The 13723-nt window shown below is 45.6% G+C and overlaps 2 protein-coding genes across 3 annotated transcripts in view; one reads left to right on the top strand and one right to left on the bottom strand.

Annotated features, from left to right (window-relative positions):
• LOC119974279 (basic proline-rich protein-like) overlaps positions 1-7015 on the top strand; it is a gene marked incomplete at its 5' end in the record, with an annotated part of 49851 nt that extends 42836 nt beyond the window's left edge. Inside the window, 2 exon segments of the mRNA XM_038813051.1 lie at positions 6421-6475; positions 6983-7015. Coding sequence (XP_038668979.1) covers positions 6421-6475; positions 6983-7015 — 88 coding nt within the window.
• The window catches only part of LOC119974387 (cell wall integrity and stress response component 4-like), a 50196-nt gene continuing 43295 nt past the window's right edge, over positions 6823-13723 (bottom strand). For both annotated transcript variants that reach the window (XM_038813202.1, XM_038813200.1), the window contains one exon: positions 6823-7221. In XM_038813202.1, coding sequence (XP_038669130.1) covers positions 7103-7221 — 119 coding nt within the window. In that variant the 3' untranslated portion in view covers positions 6823-7102. The remainder of the gene's footprint in view (positions 7222-13723) is intronic.

The raw sequence follows: 13723 nt of genomic DNA on the forward strand, positions 1-13723 counted from the left end.
CCTGCACAAAACCATGTTGCCTATCACTGATAAGCCCATTTTCTTCCAAATGAGAATAGATCCTATCCCTCAGTATCTTCTCCAGCAGCTTCCCTACCACTGACGTCAGGATCACCATTCTATAATTACCTGGATTATCCCTGCTACCCTTCTTAAACAAGGGGACAACATTAAGAATTCTCCAGTCCTCCGGGACCTCACCTGTGTTCAAGGATGCTTCAAAGATATCTGCTAAGGCCCCAGCTATTTCCTCTCTCACTTTCTTCAGTAACTTGGGATAGATCCCATCCAGACCTGGGGACTTGTCACCTTAATGCCTTTTAGAATACCCAACATATCCTCCCTCCTTATGCCAACTTGACCTAGAGTAATCAAACATCTATCCCTAACCTCAACATCCGTCATGTCCCTCTCGGTGAATACCGATGAAAAGTACTCATTAAGAATCTCACCCATTTTCTCTGACTCCACGCATAACTTTCCTCCTTTGTCCTTGAGTGGGCCACCTTTCTCTAGTTACCCTCTTGCTCCTTATATATGAATAAAAGGCTTTGGGATTTTCCTTAACTCTGTTTGCTAAAGATATTTGATGACCCCTTTTAGCCCTCTTGATTCCTCGTTTCAGATTGGTCCTACATTCCCGATATTCTTCCAAAGCTTCGTCTGTCTTCAGTCGCCTAGATCTTATGTATGCTTCCTTTTTCCTCTTAGCTAGTCTCACAATTTCACCTGTCATCCATGGTTCCCTAATCTTGCCATTTCTATCCCTCATTTTCACAGGGACATGTCTGTCCTGCACTCTAATCAACCTCTCTTTAAAAGCCTCCCACATATCAAATGTGGATTTACCTTCAAACAGCTGCTCCCAATCCACAATCCCCAGCTCCTGCCGAATTTTGGTATAGTTGGCCTTCCCCCAATTTAGCACTCTTCCTTTAGGACCACTCTCATCTTTGTCCATGAGTATTCTGAAACTTACGGAATTGTGATCACTATTCCCAAAGTAATCACCGACTGAAACTTCAACCACCTGGCCGGGATCATTCCCCAATACTAGGTCCAGTATGGCCCCTTCCCGAGTTGGATTATTTACATACTGCTCCAGAAAGCTCTCCTGGATGCTCCTTACAAATTCTGCTCCATCTAGACCTCTGACATTAAGTGTATCCCAGTCAATGTTGGGAAAATTAAAATCTCCTACCACCACCAACCTGTTGTTCCTACATCTTTCCATAATCTGTTTACATATTTGTACCTCTATCTTACATTCTCTGTTGGGAGGTCTGTAGTACAACCCCAACATTGTTACCGCACCCTTCCTATTTCTGAGCTCTGCCTATATTGCCTCACTGCTCGAGTCCTCCATAGTGCCCTCCTTCAGCAGGGCTGTGATATCCTCTCTGACTAGTAATGTAACTCCTCCACCCTTTTTACCTCCCTCTCTATCCCGCCTGAGGCATTGATATCCTGGGATATTTAGTTGCCAATCATGCCCTTCCCTCAACCAAGTTTCAGTAATCGCAATAACATCATACTCCCAGGTACTAATCCAAGCCCTAAGTTCATCTGCCTTACCTACTACACTTCTTGCATTAAAACAAATGCACCTCAGATGACCGGTCCCTTTGCGTTCATCATCTGCTCCCAGCCTACTCTTCCCCTTAGTCACGCTGACTTCATAATCTAGTTCCTTACAGGCTTTAGTTACTACCTCCTTACTGTCCACTAACCTCCTCATTTGGTTCCCATCCCCCTGCCACATTAGTTTAAACCCTCCCCAACAGCATTAGCAAAAGCACCCCCAAGGACATTGGTTCCAGTCCGGCCCAGGTGTAAACAGTCCAATTTGTAGTAGTCCCACCTCCCCCAGAACCGGTCCCAATGTCCCAAAAATCTGAACCCCTCCCTCCTACACCATCTCTCAAGCCACACATTCATCCTGCCTATTCTTTCATTTCTACTCTGACTACCATGTGGCACTGGTAGCAATCCTGAGATTACTACCTCTAAGGTCTGACTTTTTAACTTGACTCCTAACTCCCTAAATTCAGCTTGTAGGACCTCATCCTGTTTTTTACCTATATCATTGGTGCATATATGCACTACGACAACTGGCTGTTCACCCATCCCTTCAAAATGTTCTGCAGCCTATCTGAGACATCCCTGACCCATGCAGCTGGGAGGCAACATACCATTCGGGAGTCTCGTTTTCGACCACAGAACCGCCTATCTACTCCCCTTGCAATTGAATCCCCTATGACTATAGCCCTTCCACTCTTTTTCCCACCCTTCTGTACAGCAGAGCCAGCCACGGTGCCATGAACCTGGCTACTACTGCCGTCCCCTGGTGAGCCATCTCCCCCAACAGTAAGCAAAACGGTATCCCTGTTTTGGAGGGAGATGACCGCAGGGGACACCTGCACTGCCTTCCTGCCTTTTCTCTGTCTTTTGGTCACCCATTCCCTTTCTCCCTCAGCAATCCTAATCTGTGGTATGACCAATTCGCTAAACGTGTTATCCACGACCTCCTCAGCATCACGGATGCTCCAAAGTGAGTCCGTCCGCAGCTCCAGGGCCATCATGCGGTCTAACAAGAGCTGGACATACGTCTGCATGCGAAGGAGCCAGGGAAATCAGCCACGTCCCTGAGCTCCCACATTGAGCAAGAGGAGCATAACACGAGTCTGAAATCTCCTGCCATTTTTAATCTTAACTTAGTCCAACTATAATATCAAATAATAGATAAATTAAAAAGGAAAAAAAATCAAAACTTATTACCAATCACACGATTAAAAAAAGCAATAGAAAAACCTTACCTTATCAACACACCTCAGGGAAAAGAAAATCTACTTACCAGTCACCAGCCAATCACTTACCTGCTGGCTGTGATGTCACGGTTCAACTTCTTTCTACTTCTACCTGCCCTCGAGTCTCCCTCTTGATCTTTACTTGGCTGGGATCCTTAGAGTGATTATTATTTTTTGGTTGGAGGAGGAGGTAAGGAGGGAAACACTGAAGAAGTGTTTGGGGTTTAACTGTCACTTGACAACGGCTCCTGCACAAACCACTTTCTGGATACAATGACCGCAATGCGCTGATGCAAATTTTCCCTGCAACAGCCAATCAGCAGCTCCGCTCTGCTGCCCTCTGCTGGATGCTTGCCTTCACTTGAACATGGAAGGTGTCTTGCTCAGGTACACCTTCTGGATACAGTGACCGCAATGCACTAATGCAAAGTTTCCCCGCAACAGCCAATCAGCGGCTCTGCTCTACTGCCCTCTGTTGGATGCTTGTCTTCACTTGTACACGGAAGTTGTCTTGCTCAGATACACCTTCTGGATACAGTGACCGCAATGCACTAATGCAAATTTTCCCCGCAACAGCCAATCAGCCGCTCCGTTCTGCTGTCCTCTGCTGGATGCTTGCCTTCACTTGAAAATGGAAGGTGTCTTGCTCAGGTACACCTTCTGGATACAGTGACCGCAATGCACTGATGCAAATGTTCCCCACAACAGCCAATCAGCGGCTTCGCTCTGCTGCCCTCTGCTGGATCATAGAATTTACAGTCCAGAAGGAGGCCATTCGGCCCATCGAGTCTGCACCAGCTCTTGGAAAGAGCACCCTACCCAAGGTCAACACCTCCACCGTATCCCCATAACCCAGTAACCCCACCCAACACTAAGGGCAATTTTGGACACTAAGGGCAATTTATCATGGCCAACCCTCCTAAACTGCACATCTTTTTACTTGCCTTTGGATCTTTGGATCTTTGAATGCTTGCCTTCACTTGAACTCGGAGGGTCTCTTGCTCAGGTACACCTACTGGGTACAGTGACCTCAATGCACTGATGTAAGTTTTACCCGCAACAGCCAATCAGCGGCTCCCTCTTCTGCCCTCTGCTGGATCCCAACATCCAGTGAATTAGATGATGATAGCTTGACAGGGCCACGGCCCACCCGCAGGTGTCCATCTCTGGTGGTGTTGCTTGCATGTAATCAATGCCGTATAAAGTAATGGCAGGAACTCTGGGTGCCAGAAAACCTGGCTCGATCTGGGCAACCCAAAAAAATCGGTGCATATCAATAAAATCGATGATCTCCTGATGCGTGATTGACAGGGCAGATCCAGACATGTCCTGGCAGTTTGTCCATGTGTTGAGTAGTTGACTTTTGACAAGTCTGAATTCTCACCACCCTGCCTGAGGTTGACTGCAGTTTGATTCAAAATGTCCAATATTATCGGGCTAAAATCCAGGCCCTGCTCGGTGTACCACAACACTCTGCTTTATTTTTGCGGTGATATTGATAAAACCTCATAGATTTACAGGGCATTCTCCAGAAAGGGCCATTGTTAAAGAAAATCTGCGCAGGGGAAGCATCCATTTTCCAGATTGGTCCCTTCAGACAACTCTGGCAACGAAGAATCAGATTTCAGATTTTGATAAATCACAAGCCAAGGCCCCATGTGCTGGCCTTAAGGTGACTGGAATTTCTTGTGATCGTGTGCAGCATTGTATGATTGTATGTACCCAGTTGTTTTTGCATTACTATATGTCTGCATTTTCCAACACTTGGCCCATAGCCTGGATGTTATGACAGTGCAAGGGAACAACAAAATTCCGCTTAAATGTTAAATGTTGTTCACAGCAAATTACACCTGAAAGGTCCAGCATTCTGGTCTCTAAATATTTCGAGAAATAGCAATGGATCATGGCCGTTGTAAGTAATTCTTCCTGATAATTTGTTGGTGGCTTGAATTTCAAAAAGTTCAAATGCCATCAGCAGGCACTACACTTTTTCGACAGTGGAATATTGTTTTTTTTTAATAAACATTTTATTGAGGTATTTTCAGTATAGTAACAACAACAAAATAAACAGCATACATGAAACCGTAAACATAGTGGAAAAGCCATTTACCTCTCATACAGGTCCCTTATTGACCCCCTACTCTAAACTACACACACACACCCCCCCCCCCCCCCGGCCCCCAGTCTCCTGACGATTAATTTCCCGCAAATAAGTCGACGAACGGTTGCCACCTCCGGGTGAACCTGAACAGTGACCCTCTCAAGGCGAACTTGATTTTCTCCAGACAGAGAAAGCTAGCCAGGTCTCCGACTTCGGGGGCTTTGAGTCCCTCCAAGCTATGAGTATCCGTCTCCAGGCTACCAGGGAAGCAAAGGCCAGAACGTCTGCCTCTTTCTCCTCCTGGATTCTCGGGTCTTCTGACACCCTGAAAATGGCCACCTCTGGACTCAGCGCCAACCTTGTTTTTAACACCGTGGACATGACGTCCGGAAACCGCTGCCAAAATCCCCTAAGCGTTGGTCATGTCCAAAACATGTGGACATGGTTCGCCAGTCCTCTCGCACATTTTGCGCACCTGTCCTCCACCCCAAAGAATCTGCTCATCTGGGCCATTGTCATGTGAGCCCGCTTAGCGGTAGGAGCAGGAAGGTTTACACCTATTTATGAAGGAAGACCCGCATCTGCAGATACCTGAATTTGTTTACCCTCGCTAACCCAAACATTTCCTCCAACGCCCTCATACTCGGAAAGCTCCCCTCTACGAACATATCCTCTATCCTCTCAATCCCCGCTCTCTGCCATAACCGGAACCCCCCATCCGTACTCCCTGGGGCAAACCGGTGATTATTACAGATTGGGGCCCAGACTGATGCTCCCACTGCTCCCACATGCCGCCTCCACTGGCCCCAAACTCTCAGGGACGCCACCACCACTGGACTGGTGGAGTACCGCGCTGGCGGAAACGGCAGAGGCGCCGTTACGAACGTTCCCAAACTGGTGCCCTTACATGAAGCCGCCTCCATACGCACCCATGCTGACCCCTCCCCCACCACCCACTTCCTGATCATGGCTATATTCGCCGCCCAGTAATAGTTGCTAAAATTTGGCAGCGCCAGCCCGCCCTCACCCCGACTCCACTCAAGCATTACCTTCCTTACGCGCGGGGTCTTGCCCGCCCATGCGAAGCCCATGATCACTCTGTTGACCTTCTTAAAAAAGGACCGCGGAATAAAGATGGGTAGACACTGAAATACAAATAGGAATCTCGGGAGGACCGTCATTTTCACCGTTTGCACCCTCCCAGCCAGAGACAACAGAAGCACGTCCAATCTCCGAAAATCGTCCTTCATTTGGTCCACCAGCTGGGCCAGATTCAATTTATGCAGCTGGTCCCATTCCCGCTTCCCTCTATTAACCTCAAGAGCAGCTCTCCCAGTCGCCTCTCCTGTCCCCTCACCTGGACCACAAACATCTCACTCTTTTCCATATTGAGCTTCTACCCCGAAAACCAGCCGAATTCCCCTGGAGTCTTCATGATTTCTTCCATCCCCGCTATTGGGTCCGAAACGTACAGAAGCAAGTCATCTGCATAGAGCGAAACCCTATGCTCCAACCCCCCCCCCCCCCCCCCCACCCCCCTCCCCCCACACCTCCCACCTCCGGGCCAGTCCTTTCCAGCCCCTTGAGGCTCTCAGAGCAATTGTCAACAGCTCTATAGCCAGCGCAGTGGGGAGAGGGGGCATCCCTGTCTCGTCCCCCGGTGCAGTCTAAAATAGTCCGATGTTGTCCTATTCGTCCATACACTTGCCACAGGAGCCTGATACAGTAACTTGACCCAGTCAATAAAGCCCCGTCCAAATCCGAACCGTCCCAATATCTCCCACAGATAATCCCATTCTAACCGATCAAAAGCCTTTTCTGCATCCATTGCGACCACTACCTCCACCTCCCTACTTTCCAGTGGCATCATGATCACATTTAACAACCTTCTTACATTGGCCACCAACTGCCTACCCTTAACAAACCCCGTCTGGTCCTCCCCAATAACGTCTGGAACACAATTCTCGATTCTGGAGGACAAGATTTTGGCCAGCAACCTGGCATCTACATTCAACAGGGAGATAGTGGAATATTGTTGTTCACGAATATTTAGCTTCTTTTAAAAACATGCCAGAGGCACTTCAAAGCCGGTATCATCTTTTTGTAACAACAATGCACCAATTCAGGTATCATTCATATATATTAACAATTTCAACTACTTGGCACAATTTTGCGGCATTAAGACTGGTCATCCTCAGCTTGACGTAATTTTTCCTGGCATACGCCACACGATTGTGAAAACCAACGTCGATAGACAGAGAAGCCCAAGAGGAACGCAAATTACAATGATATGGACTTTCTTTAAATCTTTGTCTGTGAAAATAATTGAAATGATTAATGACAGCTTAACTTAAAATTGGAAAGTGCCCAGACATATTTCCCCAAGGGTGATCAATTTAATAGGGGTGTAGAAGTAAAGTGAGAAGTCTGAATGTAGCAGCTGAGGATGTGGTATAACTATGGCAATAATGTAACTAAAAGTTGCTCGGGGTCAACTAAAAAACGATATAGGATTCCTAGTAGTCTTGCTGTAACTATTGAAGAGCAGCAATCAGAATGGGAAGATAATGCTGAACTGAACAATCAAATCATTAGGATGTGACTTAAACAGGCCCATTCACAAATTATCTCACACTATCAATCCTGCACCGTGAGTACTGTCAACAGTTCCCATGGCTTGACACACAATGAGCATATTCAAATGGTGGAAACAGAGCAAAAATGTGCGGACAGAAAGGGGTGGTGGAGGTGTTGGGGGAGCTTGTGTTGAGGAACAAAGAAGACAACAGTGCTGTTCTGAAGTTAATCCAAAAAAACAAATTCAAAATAAATTGGCAAGTGGACAAAGAGGACACGGGCTCAAATTGTTAGCACTGCTGCCTCACGGTGTCGAGGATACAGGTTTGATCCTGGCCCCGGGTCACTGCCCGTATGGATTGAGAGCTTAAACCGGAATTTATTCATAATTTCTCTTTGCATAGAATGGCGTTGCAGAGTGCACACACATCTATATGTCTCTATGTGTTGAGATTTTACATGTCAAAATGTTGCAAAGGATGAGTCTGGCCACACTTCTGTGGAACACTCCAAGTAGCCGGACCATTCCAGAACTCCTGCCCCTATTTGAAAGTTTTTTTTTTAATGTTTCCAACTAAGGGGCAATTTATCGTAGCCAATCTACCTACCCTGCACATCTTTGAGTTAAGAACATAAGAACTAGGAGCAGGAGGAGGCCATCTGGCCCTTTGAGCCTGCTCCGCCATTCAATGAGATCACGGCTGATCTTTTGTGGACTCAGCTCCACTTTTCTGCCCGAACACCATCACACTTTATTCCTTTATTCTTCAAAAACTATCTATCTTTATCTTGAAAACATTTAATGAAGGAGCCTCAACTGCTTCACTGGGCAGGGAATTCCATTGATTCACAACCCCTTGGATGAAGAAGTTCCTTCAAAGGTCAGTCCTAAATCTACTTCTCCTTATTTTGAGGCTATGCCCCTCTAGTTCTGGACTTCATAGCAGAACATTTAGAAAGCAGTGGTAGGATCAGTCAGAGTCAGCACAGATTTATGAAGGGGAAATCATGCTTGTCAAATTTGTTAGAATTCTTTGAAGATGTAACCAGTACAGTTGACAAGGGGAAGCCAGTCGATGTGGTATATTTAGACTTTCAGAAGGTGTTTGATAAAGTCCCGATAAGAGATTATTGTGCAAAATTAAAGCCCATGGAAATATATTGATGTGGATAGAAAATTGGTTGGCAGAGAGGAAACAAAGAGTAGGAATTAATGGGTCCTTTTCAAATTGGCAGGCAGCAACTAGTGGGGTGCCACAGGGATCGGTGCTGGGACCCCAGCTATTCACAATATATATTAATGATTTGGATAAGGGAACAAAATGTAACATCTCAAAGTTTACAGATGATACCAAGTTGGGTGGGAGGGTGAACTTGACGAGGATGCAAGGATCCTACAGCATGATCTGGACAGGTTGGGTGAGTGGGTAAATCAATGGCAGATGCAGTACAATTTGGATAAGTGTGAGGTTATTCACTTTGGAAGCAAGAACAGGAAGTCAGATTACTCCCTGAATGGTTGTAAATTGGGAGAGGGGAGTGTGCAGTGGGACCTGGATGTCCTTGTGCACCAGTCGCTAAAGGTAAGCATGCAGGTGCAGCAGGCGGTAAAGAAGGTGAATGGTATGTTGGCCTTCATTGCGAGAGGTTTCGAGTATAGAAGCAGGGATGTGTTGCTGCAATTATACAGGGCCTTGGTGAGGTCACACTTGGAGTATTGAGTGCAGTTTTGGTCTCCTTCTCTGAGGAAGTGTATTCTTGTTCTTGGGGAAGTGCAGCAAAGGTTTACCAGACTGATTCCAGGGATGGCGGGACTGTCATATGAGGAGAGATTGACTAGGTTAGGATTGTTCTCGCTGGAGTTCAGAAGAATGAGGGGGATCTCATAGAGACTTCTAAATTCTAACAGGACTAGACAGGGAGATACAGGGAACATAGAACATAGAAAATACAGCACAGAACAAGTCCTTCGGCCCACGATGTTGTGCCGAACTTTTGTCCCAGATTAAGAATAAATCAATCTGCACCCCAGCATTCTACCGTAATCCAAGTACCTATCCAATAGCCGCTTGAAGGTCCCTAATGTTTCCGACTCAACTGCTTCCACAGGAAGTGCATTCCATGCCCCCACTACTCTCTGGGTAAAGAACCTACCTCTGACATCCCCCCTATATCTTCCCTATATTGATGTAGCTCCAAGATGTTCCCAATAATGTGTGTGTCCAGAACCAGGGGTCACAGTCTGAGGATTCAGCGTAAACCATTTAGGACAGAGATGAAGAGACATTTCTACACCCAAAGAGTGGTGAGCCTGTGGAATTCATTACCACAGGAAGTAGTTGATGCTAAAACATTGAATATATTCAAGAGGCGGCAAGATTATAGCACTTGGGGAGAAAGGGATCAAAGGCTATGGGGATAAAGTAGGATTAGGCTATAGAGGTGGATGATCAGCCATGATCGTGGTAAATGGCAGAGCAGGCTCGAAGGGCCAAAAGACCTCCTCTTGCTCCCATCTTCTATGTGTCTATGTATCTGTGAACTGTATGTTCGTATTATGTGCTGTTTAATGGGAAATTGTGTGTTGGGGTCAAGTGATAAATGTAATCTGTTCTTGTTAGGTTCGAAGGTTGAAATTTTAAATTTTGCTTTCATTTTGTTTTAATAAATGTTTGTTTGTAAAAAAAAAACCAAGCCCTATTTCTTATGCAATCACACCTGGGACAAATTGATTGTTCAGCCATGTATTAAACTTTTAAAAGAATGCTGAGGTTTTCACCCAGTATTCTAACCACTGTTGGGATCTGACCAGATGCCTGGAATATTGCCAATTGGAAATAGACCCATTTATACTAACTCCTTGCTTCCTGTCTGCTAACTAGCTTTCTCTCCATCTCAAGACACCAACCACAATCCCATGTGCTTTAACTTAACACAGTAATCTGCTATTGAGACCTTGTCGAAAGACTTCTGAAAGTCTAAATAAATTACTTCCACCGGTTTTCCCTGATCAACTCTACTGATTATATCTTCAAACAATTCCAGTAGATTTTTCAAGCATGATTTCCCTTTACTATATCCATGCTGACTTTGTATGATTACACCACTGCTTTCCAAATGCCGTGCAATGAAATCCTTGACAATGAACTCTACAACTTCTCTACTACCGACGTTAGGCTCACTGGTCTATAGATCACTGTTTTCTCTCTACCTCCCATTTTGAATAGCGGGGTTACATTCGCTACCCTCCAATCTGTAGGAACCATTCCAGAGTCCAAAGAATTTTGGAAAATTACCATCAATTGATCCACTGTCGTAAGTACTCTGGGATGAAGATTATCCGCCTTCAATCCCATTAATTTCTCCAAAAGCACATCTCTGCTAATACTGACTTCCTTCAGCTCCTCATAAACTTGTGTTTGTCAAAACTTCCGGTGCTTTATTCATATCTTCCTTTGTGAAGACAGAAGCAAAGTACGAATTTAGCTCCTCAACAATTTCTTTGTTCCCATTATGAATTCCCGTGTTTCTGTATTAAAGGGGCTTACGTTCATTTTTGTCAATATTTTTTTCTCTTTACATACCAGTAGAAACTTTGAAAGTTAGTTTTGATGTATCCCGCTAGCTTATATTCATGTTGTATTTCCCCTTTCTGAATCAATCACTTGGCCCGCCTTTTCTGAATTTTAAACTTTTCCTATCCTCAGGTCTATTGCTTTATCTTATTCATTTGTCTGCTTCTTCTTTGAATCTAATGCCATCTCTAATTACCCTTGTAAGCCATGGTCTGGCCACAGTCGCCTTTCTATTCTTGCACCAAATAAGAATAAACAACTTTGAGTTTACCTATTCATTCCTTGAATGCCTGCCATTGCCTGTCCACTGTCCTTCCTTTCAGTAATGTTTCCCAGTCCATCATAGCCAGCTTATGCCTCATGCCTCATACCATTGTAGTTACCTTTCTTGAGATTCAAGATCCTGGTGTCAGAATCAACTACCTCAATATTCACCTTGATAAAGAACTCTTACATGTTATGGTCACTCATCCCCAATGGATCTCCTGCAACTATCTAACCATTTCTGATTGCACACTACCCAGTCAAACATCACCAGTCCCCTTGTTGGTTCCACAACGTATTGGCCCACAAAACCATCCTGTATACACTCCAGAAATTCCTCGTCTATTGTACTGACTAATTTTTACATCCGTACTATTTTTACTGTGTCCTTACCTGATTCTGGCTTTTGATTTCTCTGCCTATCACTTTTCTTATTTTCCTTGCTGTATGTTTCTCTTATTCTTGATTTCCTCAGCTCTGAGTACACAACACAGGTTCCCGTCCCACTGCCATATTAGCTTCATCACTCCCCGACAGCTCTGTCATGTGCAACTCTGATGTAAGAGGCTCTTTTATGTTCTTTGTGGTTACTGACAGTTTTGATTGGGAATTTAAGATATAAAAGCAACTGGGGTTCATTTGACTTCACCAGCCTGCTCCACCAGTCAATGAGATAATCACTGGCATGGTTGTGCCACCCTTTTAACTCCAATCTGCTGAAGTAAATATTGTACCCGGAGTTTGAAGCTGTGGTTTGATAAAATATCAAAACTAACATAAATAAATAATGGCCTGTAACTCTGGGTATTTTTCTCATTAACTATTTTGTTTCCTGCCTCAAGGGGAGTATTTATTTGGTATCTGGGTGAAGTTTGAGTGTGTCTGGGAAGTATATAGTTAGTATGATGATGGGTTCACTCTAATGATTCCTGTTGGGGTTGCGATTACTCTAATGTGGCAGGGAGAAGGGATACGGAGTGAAGGTACATTAGGGGGAGATGCACAGCCAAATATAAAAGGAAAACCAAGTCACTCTGGAAGGCAGTGCGTGTCAAACACAAGTGAATATGGGAAGCCTGGGTGGTTTTATTTTAATGCAATGTGTCTTACAGATAAAGTCAGTGAATTGAGGACATTGATTAAAACATGCGAGCATGATATGATTGCAATCACATTGACAAGGTTGCGGGAGGGGCAGAACTGGGAGCCCAGTATTCCAGGGATATAATATTCAGGTGCGACTGGGGCACAGTGGGGAGGGTGTTAAAGGGGAAGTGATGTCACATTAATGATAACGGAGTCAATTACTGCAGTGAGGAGAAATGATATTTTGGCAGTCTTCTCAAATGAGGCCTTATGGGTAGAACATAATAACCAAAAGAGGGCAATCACATTCCTGTGAGTGGATAATAGGCCCCCAAAAAGTCAGGGAAGATAGAAGAGCAGATTTGTAGGCAAATTTCATAGAGGTGTGAAAACTAGACGGTGATAATAGCAGGGGATTTTAACTTCGACAATATGAATTGAGATAAAGTCTTAGAGGGGGTGGACACTTCCCAGGGGAGTACCCAGGAGAGCATTCTGAACCAGCACACAGAAACGCCTACAACAGTGGGGTTACTGGGACTCGGTGACGGCCATGGAGTGAGTGGTCGCACATTTGGCAGCTCCCGCTCAAGGTAGATTTTCGTACCTTTTCCCCGCTCGTAGGGTGGAGGTTTTGATGAAGAAAGGTGCAGGAGTGATTGGAGAAAGCAAGACTCCAGTGGTGTGGTGGGTGGATGGATCCTCAGACCAGAAGTGGGTCAAGAAGAAGGGAGCAGAAGAATCTTCGTACACCATAGGTCAAAATGGCGAAGCGTAATGTGTCTGTCCTGCCTGCGCAGTGGTCGACGGAGCAACTAGTGGCCTTCTTGAATGAGAAGTTCTGCCAGCAAAGGAGGGAAGCCCAGGAGGACTTAGCCATGGTGGCAGAGCCACTGAAAACGGAAATTGACCGCGTGAAGCAGAGGCTGGAATCCCAAGACCAGGCGATTCGGAAAGTGAAGGAGGCAGTGAGGGAGCACGAGGAGCATCTCTCCTCTTTTGTGGCCGAGATGGGTGTGATGCGGGAGACCCAAAAGCGGTTGAAGGAGAAGGAGGAGGACCTGGAGAATCGCTCCAGGAGACAGAATCTGGGAATCATGGGGATGCCTGAAGGCATCGAGAGAGCGGACGCTGACATGTATGCAACAAAGATGCCGGAAACGTCGATGGGGATGGGGCCTTCCACCAGCCCCTGGCGATCAGCCAAACGCACAGCGCGCTGATGAGGAAGCGGCAGACGAACAAGCTGCGAGGGCAATGGAGGAGCGGCTGCACCATTTCCTGGACAAGGAAAAGATTTTGAGATGGGCAAG

Source organism: Scyliorhinus canicula, chromosome 12, assembly GCF_902713615.1.
Source record: "Scyliorhinus canicula chromosome 12, sScyCan1.1, whole genome shotgun sequence".
Classification (NCBI taxonomy): Eukaryota; Metazoa; Chordata; class Chondrichthyes; order Carcharhiniformes; family Scyliorhinidae; genus Scyliorhinus; species Scyliorhinus canicula.